Source organism: Sinocyclocheilus rhinocerous, unplaced genomic scaffold (assembly GCF_001515625.1).
Source record: "Sinocyclocheilus rhinocerous isolate Xijiao unplaced genomic scaffold, SAMN03320098_v1.1 scaffold400, whole genome shotgun sequence".
Taxonomy (NCBI): domain Eukaryota; kingdom Metazoa; phylum Chordata; class Actinopteri; order Cypriniformes; family Cyprinidae; genus Sinocyclocheilus; species Sinocyclocheilus rhinocerous.
Window position 1 is genome coordinate 661,755 of NW_015666595.1, and position 20,466 is coordinate 682,220.

The 20,466-nt window shown below is 37.6% G+C and overlaps 1 protein-coding gene across 1 annotated transcript in view; it reads left to right on the forward strand.

Moving 5' to 3' along the window:
- LOC107732977 (staphylococcal nuclease domain-containing protein 1-like) overlaps positions 1-20,466 on the forward strand; it is a 191,768-nt gene that overhangs the window by 3,143 nt on the left and 168,159 nt on the right. The window contains exons 2-10 of the mRNA XM_016544462.1: positions 1,278-1,427; positions 4,881-5,001; positions 5,111-5,192; positions 7,792-7,952; positions 10,398-10,489; positions 10,908-11,066; positions 12,612-12,718; positions 13,084-13,174; positions 19,771-19,875. Coding sequence (XP_016399948.1) covers positions 1,278-1,427; positions 4,881-5,001; positions 5,111-5,192; positions 7,792-7,952; positions 10,398-10,489; positions 10,908-11,066; positions 12,612-12,718; positions 13,084-13,174; positions 19,771-19,875 — 1,068 coding nt within the window. The remainder of the gene's footprint in view (positions 1-1,277; positions 1,428-4,880; positions 5,002-5,110; positions 5,193-7,791; positions 7,953-10,397; positions 10,490-10,907; positions 11,067-12,611; positions 12,719-13,083; positions 13,175-19,770; positions 19,876-20,466) is intronic.

A 20,466-nucleotide genomic window follows, 5' to 3' on the forward strand; every position in this document is an offset into this window, starting at 1 on the left:
GTGAGGGGCGTAACATTTCCGTCTCACGCTTGAGGTATTCGGCCAATCACAACGCATTGGATAGCTGGCCAGTCACAGCACACCTCGCTTTTTCAGACCGATAAGCTTTGTAAAAATCGAGGCGTTTCAAAAAGGCGGGGCATAGAGGAGAAACAATAATGTACAGTATGTGGAAAATGTGTTTTTTGAACTTTAAACCGCATAAACACATTTCATTACACCAAATACACAAAATAATGTTCTTTTTAGCAGCATCATATGACCCCTTTAAATCAAAGCGTGGTGGATTTGGGAAATTCATGGATATTTTCCGCCCCAGACTGTGGTGATGGAGGCCTGTGTATTCTTCCATACAGTCAGTAATTAGGCAGGCCCACTGCTCTCAGGGCCTTTCTAAAGGAAATAATGAACCGAACTCTTCACTGTTTGGCCTCCACTTTCTTGCTTTATTAGACATTTAATACGTTTAAATAAAGCCCAGAAGAACACTCGGTTACACAATCAAAACACTGATAACAATTAGTGTTTGTGACATGTGGCTTTGTGTTTGAATCAAATGCGAGCAGCAGGACAATAACTTCATCTGATGCCACATATATTTCCAAGCAGGACAGAGGCAGAAATTTGTTCATAAATTAGACTTGAGACTAAAAAATGGACACAGAATCAATGTTATCATTCAGTCAATTAATGTAATCATTTTGTAATAGTGCAGATGTGTCAGATGAGTTTGGAGGAATGCCAGTGATCTGACATCTGATTAGATAAGCCACTCTTAGATCTGTAACAACTGTTTCTTAAGGCAGAAAGCAAGCAGGATGAGGCTTGTAAACATTATTGCTGTAAATACCTCAAACATCTCGGAGAACAATCACTGATTCAAATGCTAATGTGAATACACACATAATCGTTGATCTCGGAGTGGCAAGGTCTCCCCTGAGTATTTTAAGTTGTGTTTGTTTAGGGCTGCTAAAGCTGAGGTGTCATGCTGTGATTAACACAGTAGTGATTGTTTCAGTGATGTTATCTTTGGTTAGTGGGTGTAATAGATGTTCAACTGTTGACCAAACACAAACAAGCAGGCCCTAAAGGAATTGTGGCCGCGATCAGATTCCTCAGGCATTCAGTGTTTGACTTGCAGTTGCAGATTGATTGTTTGTGTTCTGCATTGCCAATGCCAGTGAATTACAGCTCTCATCATTATTGACATGACTGGAATGATAAACTATTTATGAAACATTATATAAGCACTCACATTGATTTGTTTTTCTTTGCAGGTCTTGTCTGGTTGTGCTGTCATCGTTAGGGGTCAGCCGCGAGGAGGACCCCCTCCAGAACGGCAGATCAACTTGAGTAACATCCGAGCCGGAGCTCTCGCCCGTCGCGCAGTTCAAGGTCAAACAGATACCAAGGACACACCAGATGAGGTAAACATCAACCCTGCACAGAGCTGCTCTGGCCCTTTATTTTTAAATTGATTTTTTCCTAAACATGTTCATTCATAGTCTTTCATTTTTTGTTTACGCAGTTAATTTTTTGTTGGTCATGTTAACTTATTTAGATATGTTTCCTAAACATTTTTTTTGTGTGAAAAATCTGAATATTGCAGAAACATTATAATTATAATATTATATTTATTATAGTTGCAAATAAAGCAGCATTTCTGTCCACTGTGTTCAACAGCACCAAAAAACAGAAACAATGTAAAAAGTCCTTGAACATGGAAAGCATCAGAAATTTAGTGTTCTTTAGGGCAATATGGTTCTAATTAGAACTCTTACTACAGTCGGAGTAAAGCGCTCGCAAATGTGACAATTTTCATGCTAAGTAATTAAATGTCTATTGTTAGCTATTGGATAAATTATTAGATTTCACTCACCAGTGTTTGAGTTAGAGGCTAAAAAATAAGTGAGAAATGAGTGCGTGAGAGTTTGACTCTCTGTAACTCTAGTGTGTAGCGCCCAACTCACTGTGGCCCAGGTGAGAGTGCTCTGTGTTTCTCTCAGACAGGCAAAGAGAGCGAGCGAGAGAGGCTTGCAAACCATGCAGAATTTACATGTAAATGGTATTCTTTGCTGTATTTTCCTGTCGAATGATTGTTCATTCAGAATTTTATCAGCCTTTAAGCACAAGCAGAAGCCACTGCCGGTTCCTTCGGTAGTGGGTGGAACTAATGCGCAAACACCTATTACCATCCACGTTTGATTTGTGCAAGTAAGCCAATGGTGATTCTATTGGCATTGTGTGCGTGGAGTGTTGGAATATTACTTTTTACTGTGTTTTTAATTAACTGTCATCCCCCCTTTTTGAACATAGACGTGAAAGTGCACTATTCAAACTTAAATTGTTATAATTCATAAACGCTTTTGAATACAGACCTAAGGTTGGTCTCTTTTTAAAGACAATCTGCAGATTATTGCAGAAGTGAAATCGTTTTTAAAAAATGAAAGCATGAAAAGTTAGAGAAGTTTAAATTTACTGTAAAGAAAATGTACTGTACTATTTTTATTTTATTTTATATAAAATAAATATTTTACAAAATGTTTTAATCCAAAATTGCTATAAAATTAAAGCCATATGTCTAAATAAGTTGTGTTCCAAATTTGAAGTTGATATAAAAAATGGAGGTTCCTATGCAATTTTGTTTAGGCGTTATACCACAAACAGCCACCAGGTGCCATCCAAACCCCATTGAATTTTTTTGATGCATTTTTCTGTCACAAATGTATCAATTTCTCTCTCAATATTATGTCTATGACAAAATAACCACAGAATATGGAATCTCGGACCTTTCCAACGATATGTATTTTGTCAAGATTATGAAAAGTTTTAATTCTAAAAGACCGTAATACATTTGGAATATGACACTTCCCACTAAAGCCCGGGATACACTGCACGATTTTTGGCTGTCCCAGACGAAAGATTGCCATCGTGAAGCAATCGTGGCGATTTCTGTGATCGTGGCTCTTAATCGGTGGTCCTATGTCGTACAGTGAGAGAGGTTCAAAGATGGGCATTTTCCCGGTGTCGCGACCAAAGATAGCCTACGATAGTTTTCTGACAGTGTCAGAAATTCAGCATGATCAACGCACAGTGTTTGCTGCAACGACCTGCGTCTACTCAGCAGCCAATGAAATTGCAACATGAAATGACATATTGATCCACGCTACCAGCGGCGCTAAAATTTCAATGCCATGGTATACTGGTATGTGGGATACCCATAGAGTTGTGGCAGCAGAGGGCATGTTTGTACGATGTGTCCTCTAGCTGCTATCATGACCGCACCAAAAAGGACATAGCATGGAAGGAGATAGCGGAGGAACTGCAGCTGCCAAGCTCCCTGTGCAAAACTGGCATCCCAAGTTGTCCTCTTTTCCCGAGCCATGAGCAGGTCCATATTGCCCTCTTCCGCCAGCGCCTCTTCTTTGTTTCAGAGCACATGAAAAGCACAACTGCCAAAGCGCGATCCATCTTGATGTACCGGTATTTGTTTACCACTAGCGCATGCTGATGACGTTGCGCTAACGTGTGTCGCAGCTGTCGCAGCCTACGATTCAATGTGTCATCATCGTACAGTCTACATGCTTGTCGTACCCAAGTTTAAACGATCAATGTCGTACAGTGTGATAAAGTAATGATCTTACAGGATTGCTAAAATAGTGCAGTGTATCCCGGGCTTAAGGGGGAGGAGCCCGCTAAAAGATTTTAAAGTACGATTTCCATGGTAACGCAGTGTCCGATTTCAAAATGGTTTTCACAGGATGAATTTGGAGGTTTTAAGCTTTCATATGATAATTTATGATAATTACTAAAACATGTGATAGGGAAAAAGGAAGCGAAGAAGAATTTGTGACAAAGGTCAGAACTCCTGTTATGATATATATGTTTTGAGGTGCACTCTTGTCATAAATTAATCTATTACTGTTCCTACATAATTTTTAACAACAAACAGTGGTAAAATATCTATTTAGGAGTCTTAGACCTTTCCAACGATATATAGTTTGTCATGATTAGATTAGGATTTAATTGTAATATATTGAAGTAAACTTAAGCGTCCTGTATACGGGGCGGTGACAGTTAAGGGGTTAATCAAATAAGTGCAGCTTTCGTGAGCATAAGAGACTAAAAACATTTTTAAAAAGTCTTACAGACCTCAAACTTTTGAACGAAAGGTACATCATACTTAAATATAAAAAAAATCCAAGTCAGGCCAGTGTATGTGTTTATATTTGTATTTCTATCAAACATATTAATTGTGACATCCTTACATTTGCATAAAAATCTTTAGACAAGCTCACTTAACAGTCTTGTAGTGCATATTCTGGGAACCCACTATAAAATGACTATAAACATTAATAATAAGTTTAACACTTAATTCAGTATTACTTTCTTTTATCAGTAATGTTGAAATTTGCTGTTTGCTCTACAGTGTATTCAATAATGTGAGTTGTAGATTTACAGTAATGCATGAACTGGTAAAATGCATACCTTGAATGCAGCGTTAGTTGCTTTGGATAATAGAGAAACTCACATCTGGCAAATGCATAAAAAAATGTGAATAAAATACGTTTTTGGACCATAAGCCACTTAAGTCTGTACGTTCCACTTCACGCTGTGTCTAAAATCACAGTTTTGCTCTGCATCTTGTGACCTTTTTCCTTAGTAAATAAATCCATTATATTTCTAAACCTTGAATTCTACACCTCATTAGCTCCCTTTTTTTTTTTTTGCAAGTGATTTGAACATTTATGCTAGAACGTTTTCATTCTCACTAGAGTGAATAGAGACTCTTTATAGTTGCCAAAGCACATCCTCCAGTGCTGAATGGCTGTAAATATCTGTGTGAAATTTTTTTATTTATTTATTTATTTTTTTTGTAGCCTTGGGCTTTCCAGGCACGGGAGTTTTTGCGTAAGAAGGTAATTGGCAAAGAAGTCTGCTTCACCGTGGAGAATAAAACCCCTCAAGGCAGGGAATACGGCATGGTCTACCTGGGAAAAGGTGAGTGATGTTTATGTTCACAAAAAAGAATCTCACTGCAACAGTGCTGATCTGAAATGTGTGTGTTTATTGTAGTGTTGTTATAGTAACCCGTTTGATCTCTCCAAAGACACCTCAGGAGAAAATATTGCAGAGTCCCTGGTGACCGAAGGTCTTGCCACAGTTCGTAGAGAAGGCATCAGAGGAAACAAGTAAGAACTCTGTGTTTTCTTTCCCCAAGCATCAAACAACTGGTGTCAGTACGATTCTTGCACCTATTGTCAAAGCCTTCACAATGCTATCTATGTTTTTCACATCGGCTGAGATCATTTGTGCTATCACAGTGGTATTATTGTAAAAACACATTATTTGTCCTGCAGGGGGCAGTGTTTGCCTTTAATGACGTTTAGACACTCTAGGGCAGGGGTTTTCAACCCAGGGGGGCGCCAGCACCTGTCAAGGGGGGCGCCAGCATCAGTTAATTCAGAGATGTTCTCTTGAGAATATACCTTGTTATCTTGCATTTTATGCAAAAATGCAGTTTATTTTTCCCTAAATTCTGTGTTTTACGTTTGATTTCTTATGGATTCCGTGTTTTATGATTCAGTATAAATGTATCGTAAAAAATGGTGTCTAGTGAAATGAATTAATAAAACTTTAACAATTTAATCAATCTTTTAAAATGTAATCAAATGAAAATCAATTTACAACAAAATATTGCATTTTTATTATTTTATTTTATTTTATCAGACATGAGGCTGCACAACAGAACTGTATAAATTAATAATAATAAAATATAACTTGGTTGTATGATATTCCTTAAAAATAATCATATTATTATTACTTTGAGAATTGCATTGTAGTATATATTCAGTCATATAATTTCACGTTAAACCGGACTTTTATTTTGACGGTTTGTCGTGAGCTCTGAAGATGAAGTGCATGAGTTCATGTCCTCGTATATTGAGACGCAGATGCTGAAAACACAGAGTCACGTGTGTTTGAGTTTGTGTATCAGATGAAACTAGTCCACGCATTCACACAGAACATGCAGACTTATTAGCGACATGCACTGACTGGTTGCTGTAACATTTATTTCTGTTGTGTGATAGGATGTTAGATTAATCCATTTTGAGTAAAAATGTCCAGAGCTTATCATCATTATTAACATAAATTTTATCAATCTCGATATGATATAATTTATCGCTCGACGCTAATTTAGGCTATTTATAGGACGTGCTTGGCGGGCGACTCAGAGACTCCATGCAGGCTACCAGGTGCCCACGGGCACCACGTTGGTGACCACTGCTCTAGGGCTTTATCAGACATTATTGCTTTTCATATTTCTCCGTTTTGATCTCTCACTCCCTCTTCTGGTCACATCTGCTCATTACACGTACTGTCTATCCGCCCTTCTCCCTCTGGCTAGAAGCAATATAATATTGTCCTAAGCTTTTGGAACTTAATGATGCGTATGCGGGCCGCTCTGTGAAATGGCCCTGAACAATTGCCAGTGGAATCGGTTTGCTTTAGGCTCATTTTCCCCACAGGAGACGGGTGGTGTTAGACCCACTGTTCTCTCTACAGCCCCTGAACAACCTTCTCATTAGCCAGGCCTGCTGTGGCCTATCACAGTCCACTGGATCGACTATCATAATCTCCAAAGGAGTCGTGTTTAAACTAGTGGTCGACCGATATGGGTTTTTTGACAGCCGATACCGATGCCGATATCTTGGAAAGCAGGGTGGCTGATGGCCGATATAAAGCCGGTATAATTTCATTTATTTTAATTCATATTTAAGAAATTTGAAATCATTTAAAAAATGGATTAAAAAATAAGCGTGTAAAATAAACGCTAACCAGACTTTAAGTGATGTCAAAAGTCTGGATTTGAGAAAGGGGTTGTTTTTTAGCTAAAAATCCAAGTTCTTTCCCAAAGGTGTGCAGAATGCAGAGTGACGGCATTGAGTGTCCATGTCTCATATAGGTGTTTTTTCAGCAAAGTTCAAAGCTCAAATCCATTAAAATAATCTTAATATAGAGAAACACTAATTATAAATTCAGAATGCGTGCTCGTCCACAGTAGATCTAATATATATCTAAAAGACACTTTGAGTCTTGTCTTTTCATCTAGTTTCAGTGAGAAAATTTAATTATTGTATGTGTTTTAATATTCAATCTCAGCCATCGCACCATCAAAACTCCCATAATTCATAATTTAATTCTATAATTTGTTTGTTGTCCAAGCCAAGACATTAAAGGAAGGGCTGATACATCATTGACAGAGTCGCTGGTCAGCCTGGGTCTTTAATTAATGGCTTTCACCACCCACATTTTTTTTTTCCCCACTTAAAAAAAAAAAAAAAAAAAAAGTTTTCATCATAGATTCTGATTCATCTCACTCTCTCGCTCGTTCTGTCTGACTGTCTCGCCTCTTTAAGTCTGTTCATTATTAAGGCCAGCACTACTTAAACTGATAGAGCCTTATTAAAAATCTGACGAGTGTCTACCGTGGTCAGACTGTTTAATTCCCCTTAAAGATAATGATGGCTTTTAGAACAACAGAGGAATTAATTGAAACATGTGTTGGCTTTTGATAATGAACAAACTCATTTGAAGAGCTTATCAAGGCCTCAGAAAGGGGCTGCTGTCCGTGAGAGACCTCAATATCTGTTGCTCAGTGCATTGAAGTCCAGAGAGAAAATAAAGGCAGACTAAAAAGATCTTGTCTTATTTTTAGTTCTCAGAACTCTTGTGGTAAACTCTGTGGTCTGTAATTTGATATTTACTGGACTTTCTGCGTGTTTTCAGTCCTGAGCAGGCCAGACTGTGTGATTTGGAGGACCAAGCCAAGGCTGCTAAAAAGGGTCTGTGGACTGAGGGTGGAGGCGCACACACCGTTCGAGAATTGAAGTATACCATCGAGAACCCTCGCAACTTTGTGGACTCCCTCCACCAGAAACCAGTCAACGGTAAGATGCGATAAACTTTGTTTGTAGATCACATGTTGTACTCTTGAGGGCCAGTACCAATGCTGGAGCAAACATCAGTAGTGTTCAAGATCAAGTTCAAATTCCATATTCATGAATGCAAATTTACAAATAAAAACCCCCAGCTGATTTTAATGAGTGAAGAAAGGCAGTACATTGACTAAATTAGAGTCTCTATCTATCTATCTATCTATCTATCTATCTGTCTGTCTGTCTGTGGTTAAAATGTTATTTATATATAAAATTGTGCTGTATTTAATGTTTTATTTTTGTTATAAACAAATAATCTACAAAAAATGGACAATCATTAGTATTATTACAAATAAACAAATAGGCCTATTGTGACTTTAATAATTGCCGATATTAAACTTAAATTATCAACTTAATGTAATATTTTAAAATATCAAAAATATACACTACCGCTCAAAGGTTTGGGATCAGTAAGACTTGTAATGTTTTTTAAAGAAGTCTCTTATGCTCATCAAGGCTGCATTTATTTGATCAAAAATACAGAAAAAAACAGTAATCTTGCAAAATGTTATTACAATGTAAAATAATGGTTTCTATTTTAATATACTTTAAAATATAATTTATTTCTGTGATGCAAAGATGAATTTCCATCAGCCATTACTCCAGTCTAAAGTGTCACATGATCCTTCAGAAATCATTAAAATATGCTGATTTATTATTAAAATTATCGATGTTGGCAACCGTTGTGCTGCCAAATATTTTTTGGGAAACTGCGATACTTTTTCAGAATTCTTTGATGAATAAAAAGTTAAAAAGAACAGTATTTATTCAAAATATAAAACTTTTATAACAATATCAGTCTTTGCGATCACTTATCAATTTAACACATCCTTGCTGAATAAAAGTTTTAATTTCTTTCAAAAAAAGAATAAAAATTTACTGATCCCAAACTTTTGAACAGTAGTGTATATTGTTAGAAAAGATTTCTATTTTAAATAAATGCTCTTCTTTTTAATTTTTTTCATCAAAGAATCCTGAAAAAAAGTATTACAGGTTATAAAAAATATTAAGCAGCACAACAGTTTCAACACTGATAATAAATCCGCATATTAGAATGATTTCTTAAGGATCATGTGTAGGGCTGCACGAATTATTCCCTTGAAATTGTAATTGCGATTATTAATTACGATTATCACAAACTTTTATAACAATATCAGTCTTTGCGATCACTTATCAATTTAACACATCCTTGCTGAATAAAAGTTTTAATTTCTTTCAAAAAAAATTCGATGAATTGTTCAGCCCTAATCATGTGACACTTTAGACTTGAGTAATGGCTGATGGAAATTCAGTTTTGCATCACAGAAATAAATTATATTTTAAAGTATATGAAAATAGAAACCATTATTTTATATTTTAATAACATTTAGCAAGATTATTGTTTTTTTTCTGTATTTTTGATCAAATAAATGCAGCCTTGATGAGCATAAGAGACGTCTTTAAAAAAACATTGCAAGTCTTACTGATCTCAAACTTTTGAGCGGTAGTGTATATTAATTTTTAAGTCACACCGGAAGTACTGGTGCCATATTTAGGGACCATAATACCATAAAGACTTTGTTTTCTTTTCACCCAGAACACTCTAAAATTATGGCGTGCATTTTCTTCAGACAAAAGCTGAAATTATGCACATTAAAACACTCAGTTCTCTCTGGTGTAGTGTCTCGCTCTTCTTCCAGAAGCCCATTTTTTTTCTCTTCACAGCTCTGCACACAGCTCATTTCTCCTATTTAAACTGAATACTAACCCTGATGAGTTAACCTCTATCAGAAGGCTAGCCAGCTCACTGCAAATGAACAACTGAGTCATTAAATGCTATAGAAATGTGCCCCGTGTTCCCTCTTCGCTAACAAGCTTATTAGATGCTAATCAGAAGTCAAAGTTGCGACATTGCTCGGGATATTGAATTTAAACACACTTGGCCACATGACCCTTACAAGCGTGGCTGTGATTCACCTTCTTATCGAATTATTTCACATCTCTTGCTGTGCAGTAATGCCATGTAATTTTTAAACATGCCATGTTCTCTTCAAAAGTGAGTACCATGCAGAACTGGAGAGGCCTGTTTACATACTGGCAGCTCCCCACATGCTGTGACACCATGTGAACTTTCTGACAATTTGAATTGGAAAAACAAAGTTAGAATCAAATTAACATGCTGTATTGTCTTAGTTTTAAATATTAAAATAGTTGAAGAGAGAGTTCATCATGCTGTAATTTATCATTCTATCACCAGTATGGTTTTTATTACTGTTTTTACTGTATTTTTTATCAAATAAATGTAGCTTTGGTGAGCAAAATAGACTTTTAGAAACAGAAGCAGAATCTAGATTACACTTTCAAGTTTTGTACTTCATTAACTCTCTCTTTCTATCTTTTTCTCATATATCCACACAGCCATTATTGAACATGTGCGTGATGGCTGCATAGTACGGGCGCTGCTTCTGCCCGACTACTATCTGGTGACAGTCATGCTGTCTGGAATCAAGGTGAGTTTCAGTCCTTCTCTATGTAATTCTATGAATAAAAGAAACCCAATTTCTTTCAGCAGAACCCTTGAGACAAATATTTCTCAGTTTCTTATTAGTTCATTTCTATGTATCTCTTGATGGGTAGCCTTGAGAGACTCCCTCTAGGTTTTCGTAGACCAGACCTGTTCCATGAATTCAGTAGACCATCTTACTGCTTAATCTTACTAATAATGAAAAAATGAACTCCATTACTGTGCTAAATTAAGTGTGTTAGTGGTAGAACTAGAGTTTTCACTGTGACTTTTCAGGAAAGGGTTTACATTCTTTGTAAAGGATGATTGTGATTTGTTTTCTGGGGTTTGTTTCTTAGTATTTCCCAGTAGATTTCAGACAATGTATATTTCTTGTAATGTTTATGAAAAATCTGTGTCTCCAGTGCCCTACGTTTAAACGGGATGCAGATGGCAGCGAGACCCCTGAGCCTTTTTCAGCAGAGGCAAAGTTCTTCACGGAGTCACGACTTCTTCAGAGAGATGTGCAGATCATTTTGGAGTCCTGTCCCAACCAGGTCATTCTGGGGACCATCTTGCACCCGGTATGAAGCCACATCATTCCAGACCAGCTTTCTGTTTGATCTCTAATAACTGCAGTTGAACAAAAGAGTAAACCATGTGAGTTTTTGAGTGCTCCTCCTAATTCAGATTTAGGCTAGAGCAATTTAGTCTTGATCCAAAATCTTAAAGTGCATGAGATGGACTTTCTCGGTTGGAGGAGTTTTTGTTTTGCTTTGCTTTTTGGTTTTTGGTTTTTGTTTTGTTTCGGTCGCATCGAGTACGATAGCCTGCAGTTTGTCTATAGACCCTTTTAGTGCTGACGTCACAATTATGTCACAGCGCTAGCTGGAGGCAAAACAAAGGGAAAACTGGAGGTGACCAATTCAAGCCAGTAGAGATTCGGCTATATAAGGAGCTTAAAATATCATCTTGTTGTGATGTTGGGTGCCAGAATCGACGGAGTACAGGCTCCAATTTGAAATTTTATCACATACCTGCTGCCATTGCCAGACAAAAAAAACGACGACAGCTGTAGTTAAACGTCAAATAACAATCGCTGTCACGGACAGTGAGTGACCTTACATATTCAGCTAAAATGGGATTTTCTCCGGTCATTGTTAAAAAAACAAGCTAACAAAACTTCATAGCTAGAGTTAGTGAAGCGGTCAGGGGAATCTTTCTGCCTCCACTTAAGCTCTGTCCACAGAAAAACGTCACATTGTTTACTAACTGAAAAGGGGTCTGTTACTTATTGTTTTTCGAACAATACCTGATATAAATAAATCGTCACTATCATTGTTTAAAGTTTTCAGCCAGCATGCACCGTTTTTAACATTCCACAACGACAGTGACTATCAAAACTTATATACCTAAGGGAAAGGAAGCATACCAGGTTTGATACCACAACAGAAATAATGCAAATTTTTTTAAGTGAACATTGTTCCCTCAAACAGTTATTCGAGACAAGTAAATGGTTAGTTAGAAAATTTAAGAACCAAGCTGTATATTACAAGCTGTAGAACAAAGTAAAAATAGATCACAGAACAATAGATCAAAGATGTAAATGAAGTAAACCGTGTGGAGATATTTAACAACATTATTAAGCATTCAAATAAACTTTCAAAAAACTGAAAGACTGAAATACTGGTACTTTTGGCGTCCCTAGTCTGTATAATTCAGTAAACACCAAGGCTGTAATGCATGCTGTGGCAATGTGGGAGGATCTACAGGTCCAGACTTTAATATATTATGCACATGTTTGTTGTACAGGCCCTTCAGTGCCAAGAATCGTTGATAAACTTAATTTTTTTCACTGCGAAACCGCAGGTATAAAGCCTCCTCGTGTCATAGTTCTTGCTAATCAGAGTGTCAGACATAATCCGTGTCATACAATGTGTGAGGATGTTTTGCTCATGAACAATATTATACACATTAACCTTAGTGGTCTCTTTCTGTTGATAATGCCAGCAAAGCTTCACACTGTCAGTCTGTAGGTTTCCTCCCCTCCTCTTTCTCTTTTCTCGGTTTCTTATAAAGTTCATAGCTAACATGATATCCTAACGTGTTTGTTTGTGTGGTCATTACAGAATGGGAACATCACAGAGTTGCTGTTGAAGGAAGGCTTTGCACGTTGTGTGGACTGGTCCATGGCTGTGTACACCCAGGGTGCTGAGAAACTCAGAGCAGCAGAACGGTCAGTGCTCGTCAGTCGGACAGTCGTCAGCCCTAGTTCACTATTCATTTCAAATAAGCCTGACTTTTGGGCTGTTGGATCAGACTGAGCAGCTTGTTAAATGGTTTAGACTGTCGCGGGTTGCTCTTACTTCATGTTTCAGCAGAATAGTTTAGCAAATGTGGCAACTTATCACATAGCCGTTCAAGAACACCTGCCCTGATGCCCACCTGCTGGCTTACTGAAGCATTAGACACAATCACAATGAAATATGATAGGAGCACACAAGGTTGTGTCTTTAATCCAATTAAGTACATATGTGGCTGTCCTTTATGCTGTGCTTCATTTTGGTGAAATGCCTTATCTCTCTCCCCCAAACCCTGCAGATCAGCGAAAGAGCATAAAGTGAGAATCTGGAAGGACTATGTAGCTCCCACAGCCAATCTGGACCAGAAGGACAGACAGTTTGTTGCAAAGGTGAGTTTTTGTTCACTCACATATTCTGTTTCAATCTGTGCAGCCTTTATGGTGATACAAGGGTCAATAACATGATGCTTATTTATCCAGCTTAATTCCTTCATTCTAAAATAAATTAAATCAAAATAATGAAAGCCAAAACGAATGCAGAAAGTCTCATTAAAAGCCCTATTTTTTTTGATAATCTGTTACATTGAAATGTATGTCATAATATGGAAGAAATTATCTGTTGCTACTTCTGTTTAATTACAAAATTAAAATATTATAAATAACCAAAAATAAAACAAATCAAAGTAATAAGGAGCAAACGGCAACAAAAATTCTCAAAACAGGAAATTCGGTCATAGAGTGGACCCCTGTGGACCCTCATGAGGAAACTTTTTTTTTTTTGGTAATTAAGATGTGTACATTCACACATATTTAGGTTTTAAAAGAAAAAAAAACATTTTATTTAATGACTCCACCACATGACATTTTTGAGTTATGAAATTAAAAGGATTTGTGTTTCTAAACCATATGAAACCAACATGAATACCAAGAGGAAACATTTAAGGATTTGGTGCACTCTCAGAAATAAAGGTACAACAGCTGTCACTGGAGTGGTAGATGCTTCAAAAGGTACATATTTGAACCTAAAGGGTCCATTTTGGTACCTTAAAGGTGCATATTAGTACTTAAAGTGTACATATTAGAACCTAATAGGTACCAAACAAAAGTGTACCTTTTGAAAAGGTACCACCCCTGTGACAGCTGTTGTACCATTATTTCTGAGAGTGTACGTTGTAACTTTTTATTTATTCTTTACCTGTTCTTGCCATTGACCCACAAAACGAGCCGTCAGAAATCTGAACCGTCACACCACTAATTTCTTTTATAGATGGTGTTGCAGTTCTGAACTCTTCAAAAGTGCTTCTGATGTTTCTCACTGAAGGTCAATAAAACGTTGATCTAAACTCAGCCCTCAAGCCCTTCGGCCAAACCCTTGATCTCTAGACGTAGGCTTGTTTCACTTAGAACGTCTAAAAATAACATAAGGAGAAGTCGGCAGAGTTTAGGTCAACGCTTCCACACCAGCATGACAAAGCGTGACATTTCACCAGCTGAGTCCCAGCATGATAACAAATGACCGTCTCCACTCTGTTTCCTCTTCAAACCCCTTTATCATGGGGCCTTCTGAAGAATATTGGAGCACCGCAGTCTCTTAAAGTGCTGACTGCGGTTGACGTACTCGTCTCCCTGATGCCTTGTTCTCTATTGTGTCTGTCAGCGAGGCAGGCTTTTCAGGTCTCAGGTGTTTCATTTCATTTTGCATGCTCTGTAAAGTCAGCCTTGGGCCATCTCAGCGGTTCTGTTCAGCTGCAGCCTTCAGCGCTCCCCCTAAATTACCACTGAATATCTGCTTTCACGTCCCTGGCCTAGAATACACGAGGAAAGAATAAGACAATGATAACTTTAAGGGTTATTTGCTTATCTCGCATGTTAAAAAACAGTTGAGTCTGAAAGAGACTTAGGATTGAACATGAAATCAAAATTGACCCGCTTTTCTTTCTTAATTCGCTAATGTTCAAAAGTTTGGGGTCGGTAAGATTTTTTTAAATTTTTTAATTTTTTATTTTTTTTAAGTATTCTTGAAATAAATCTCATATGAATGCTGATTCATGTTGACCTTAATATTAAAGGGGTCATATGACTTTGCTAAAAATAACATTATTTTGTGTATTTGGTGTAATGAAATGTGTTTATGCGGTTTAAGGTAAAAAAAAAATCCAAAGAGAAAGGAAAAATTTAAATCGCATCATATGACCCCTTTAAAGAAGAATGTGTTAGGTTACTTTTTGCAGTGGCTGTGCTGCTGATATTACCACATCAATAAGGTTTGTTAACTTTGTTTAAACTGCTGCCGCCTGGTCTTAATTGATATGTTGACACGGTGTGCTCTCCTAAGACAGCAACTGTGCTTTTGCAGAAAGTTTCTTTATTTTCCTTAAAGTAAGGTTGTTTCACTGAACTTCAAGACCTTTAAAATATTCATGCTTGGCCTTTGGTTATGTAAAGGTGTTGCACTGCAATCTGCTTACAGAATTAGTTTCAAAATCCGCAGACACAAAAGTGTGTTTTTGCCTGAGTCAGAAAATACCAGAAGTGAAGAATAAAACATTTATATGAGCTTTAGCTTGCCTCAGATCTCTCTGAGCCGCGAGAGAAAGAAGATATACTTTGAAATTGTGCGCGAGTGTGTTTAAGTGAGTGTGTGTGTGTGTGAGAGAGAGAGAGAGAGAGACTCAACAGAAAAAGCTACTGACAAAGGCAGAATGGCAAGTATTTGTAAGCTGTTTCTCTGTCCTGGCATATAGGTCTAGCTGTTTTAATTGTTTTTCATTTTCTGTCCTTCACATGTGTTCAAAAAGACTTTGCCTATAATTAAAACTTAGTTTATTTTAATTTAAAGATGATTGGAATGGAAACTATAAACTTGATCTGTAAGTTGATCTATTTGCAAAAATTAAAATTTTACAAAAAGATACAATGTAAATATCTTTATTGATATTGACGACCACCGGGACAAGACCACAGGAACCAGATGAGTCTTCTGCACAATGTGACTTTGCTGCAGCCTGAAATTGAACTGCTGGTTTGAAATAGCATGGTATATACACTACTGTTGAAAAGTTTGTGCTCAGGAAGATTTTTTTTGTTGTTGTTGAAAAAGTAATACTTTCATTTAGCAAGGAAGCAATACATTGATCAAAAGTGTGAGACATGTATAATGTTGCAAAAGATTTATATTTCAAATAAATGCTGTTCCTTTGAACTTGCTATATATCAAAGAATCCTGATAAAAATGTATTACTGTTTCCAAGAATTACACTGAGCAGTTTTTGACATTGATAATAAGAAATGTTTCTTAAGCGCCAAATCAGCATATTTGAATGATTTCTAAAGAATCATGTTAGGAAATGGTTGCTGAAAATTCAGCTTTGTCGTCACAGGAATAAATAGCATTTTAAAATATTTTAAAGAAAATGGTTATTCTAATTGTAATAACATTATTACAATATTAATTTTTTTTTTCTGTTTTGATAAGCATGAGACATTTCTTTCAAAAACATAAAATCTTACTGACCCTAAACTTTTGAATGGTAGTGTAAATATGAAAATCATTTAGTACTTTGGCATGTATCAGAAGTACCATACTAATTACCATGGCACCACCTTTTTAATGTTTTGATGTTAAAGGGGTCACATGATGCGATTTCAAGTTTTCCTTTCTCTTTGGAGTGTTACAAGCTGACTGTGCATAGATAAGATTCCTGAAGTTGCAAAGACTGAAGTCTCAAAACCAAAGAGATATTCTTTATCAAAGTTAAGACTCTGCCACGCCCCCCTAAAACGGCTCGTTCTAACACGCCCCACATATCTACCTCACTATGTGGAAATATTAGCATAATGCACCCAAATGTTCACGCAAAGAAAGAAGGCGTGGTTTCAGTAACCGCAGTTAGTGTTGAAGCAGCCATGTCAGGGAGACAACTGCATTGTTTTACTTTTTGTAATTAAGACAAATATTTTGTTATGGTCAGCTGGCCAATCAGAGCGGACTGCGCTTGTCAAAGGAGGGGACTTTGTAGAAAACGAAGCGTTTGAGAGAGACGGGGCATAGAGGACCTACAATAATGTACAGTATTTGAAAAATAATGTGTTTTTTGAACATTAAAGCATGTCAACATATTCTGTTACACCAAATACACAAAATAATGATCTTTAAAAAAGCATCATATGACCCCTTTAATGTTAAATATACCAATATGAGGAAGTATAGAAAAAAAATGGCGCTGTAAAGTTGATAAGATGTACATTCAAATATTTGGTCCATTTAAAAAAAAATTTTTTCTGGCTTCTTGGTGTCCTTTTGATGTAATTCTAGTCATGGTCTGTAGGTGGCAGTAGCTCCCTGTCACGTTCAATGGGCTGCAGTACCAGAGTGAGTCATGGATCTGGGCTGTAGATCCCTGTTGGCAGCTTGCAGTGAAGTGCCTTGCATGTATGACTGCTAATGAAACAGCAAAATGTTCTTCTTACTGTTCCCAGTTCTGCTCAGCTACTACCACATAGAAAAATAAAAGCACTGATTTGCTCAGGTGACCTGGTTGATTTGGGACAGTGCATTTAGGAACACACACCTACATAAACCGTGCTATTCTCTGCCGTATCACTGCCGACCATCCAGCTGAATGTTTTTGCAAGTGATCCGTTTAATTTCCAGGCTGAAGATTCAGAGCAAAGCCAGACGATTTGTCAGTCTGTGTCGTAATTCTGCTCATATCATCCTCCTTTCCTGTTCACGTCCCTCTGAAGACTGTAATTTTGTCTTCATTTGCTCAGATCTAGATAATGCATGTATTTTTGAGGTATTCCCCTGCCTGTTCAGGTCTGATTATATCTGATCCATTACCCAGACCCGCACAAACGCCAATCATCTTCCACATCAATGACTCCTCTGTTAAATAACTTTGATGATCATATAAGATGACATGGATATGATATACTCAGACGTGGTGCTAAACGTCAGAGCTTTTGTGACATTTGTCTTCTTGGACGGTTTGTCCATGTACACAACAGATGCGGCCCGCACATGTAACGCATGGTCTGGCGAGTCTTCTCAGCTCTAATGTAACATGATTCTGTCACAAAACCTGCATGTCAGTGGTGGCACTTGCCAGTTTTAACCTCAGGGGTCTCTTCACGTTGCTTGTCTTTTCTCTCTGTACTTTTCTGAGTAATTAGACAATGAAAAATCCCATAGATTTAAAATGAAGAAGAGACTCAAGCTATCAGAGACTTTGGGATTGGGCTGGGATGGGATGGTAATCCTGAAAATAAATATTTTAGTCAGTCAGTCCGTTAGTTAGTTAGGTAGTTGTGCATTTGGGCAAAATTGTGATTTATTTATCAATTTCACTCAATAATAATAATAATAATAATTGTTGTTTTTATTATTGTATTATAATAAATTATTGATATTGTTATTATTTTAAATAGTTTTATTTTGATTAATCATGCTGCCCTACTTTGGGATGTACTCTTCTGACTTGGTCCAGTTATGAACTACCTAGTATCTACATAGAAATGCTCAAGACTGAATTGCAGAGCTTTTGCAACTACCCACAACACCCCAAATCATGGAGGTAACTTTTGTACGGACAAGCAATTGTATTTTTTCCCCCTAAAAATGTAAAAAAGTGGTCTCTGTCTTTATTGAAGGGGACATGTCCAGATAGGCTATTTATTTAAAGGTGCAATAGGTGATTGCTCGGTCCGAGCGTTTTAATATGCTTTCCTACCTGCCTGTCAACGTATGTATTATCATACCTCTGCGCACCGGGTTCGCGCAGACAGGATACGTCATCAGCTCGTTCACGCACGCGGTGCAGACAGAGCGCAAATGGCAGACAAACATCAACAACCCGATCTTCCTTCCTGGTATTGTAGTACTTTTAAAGATTTCTCACCGGTGAATGACACATGATGTAGCCCAGCGGTTAAGCAACAATTGAGTCTCTCCTGTCCTCCTAGTGGAGCGGTGACTTGGTCGCCACCTCTCGTTCTCTTTCTAACACCTACTCGCGCACTCTCGACATCACTCATGAATATTGGGGTGACTGACAAATATTCAATAGATAAACAGGCTGAAAACATCATAGTCTGTACAAAAACATTGATCACTGCAGGCAGTTTGAGTGCGAAGAATTTTCACAACTTGTTGAATGTGGTAAATGTTACAAACACAGTGCTTTTATAACTATAGGTGTTGTTGCAAGTGGGCTAAATTTAAAATGCAACCATCCCAAAGGCTTTTTTCCAGTATTGACTTTTAAACGCGTACTGTTAAGGCAGACACATCAAGCTAACTGTCGGGCCGCCGTTAAGCCGTCTGTTAACCCAGTTTTTGCAGTGTTTTGTACCATTGGCACTAGTTGCTGGAGTTTTAGTTATTGAATGATGAATATAGCCTACTGCCACCTGCTGGTATGGAGAGTTATTTCCTCTCACCCAGGTTCAGAATGTATGTGTTGTCTGTTGGCTGTAAACTTTGCAGTCTGTTCAAATGCCGAGATGCAGGCAATGTGAGGTGATACCACAGTTGAGTTTCATTGCCGCTAGTTATTTGATATCAGTTTGGTGTGTCTGGGCCTTTACCATATTGGCACAATCAAACTGAGTATGCAGTAAGCGACTATAACCCTTTCTTAAGAAATATTTGATGAATGGTACAACAAAAAAATTAAAATGATCTTTTCAAACCTGGTGTTATATATAATATATTGTGGAACAATCTTTTTTTTGTCCTTAAAAGAACAGTTCACGGTGTCTGTCATGCTTCAAAATGGACGAAAACATTAGTTATGGATGATGAAATATTCAAATAAGGTTTCATTTGTGGAGTTTGGACGTCAGTAGTATAAAATGCCACTGGTTCTTGATTGTCTTATGACCAAATATCATAATGTCAAACCTGCTGCAAGTAAATTATGCCAGAATTCATTGTTAATTGGTTGACCGTTTACTGAATCTTCTTTTTGCCCTCTTCTGTACAGGTGATGCAAGTCGTGAACGCAGATGCCATTGTGGTGAAGCTGAACTCTGGGGAGCATAAGACCATCCACCTGTCCAGCATCAGGCCCCCGAGGCTTGAAGGCGAGGTACAAGTTAATGCATGTCTGTCCTTGGATACCACTGTCACTAAGGCCATTACTGAATCCACAGGGTGCCGGCTGTCTGTTACACTGTTTCCAAAGTGCAGATGTGAAGGTTTTCTCTCCCCTACATCTCTTAAAAGCGCTGATCTCCTCCCTTCATGCATCTTTCACACTCAGATCTCAGATCGGTGTCTTTACTGGACACCAGGGGGAGCTAGAGACAGAAGCCCATCGGACCTCCTCCCCTCCACTCTCTCTGACACACCAGTGCTGCACTGCAGCCAAAAGCCCTATAGATCTACTCCCGTAATGAGCACACGTTCTCGCTGAATCTCTCTTCCTCATCTATTAATGTCATGTGTCCACTCAATCCAATGCAATTTTCAGATTCTCACTTTTGATTTGCTAGATGTTAACAAATTAATATGTAAGCATCATTTTGTGGGACTGTGTATGCGCACACACATTTTTGCAGTTTTCAAATGCTCAGAAATGTGCTTGTCCGTTCTTATTCATGCCGTTATTCAGGCTGTTAATGAGAGTTGATGTGTAATGGTGCTTTGTCTAGCAAAGTGTGTGTGAATCTGAAAGCTG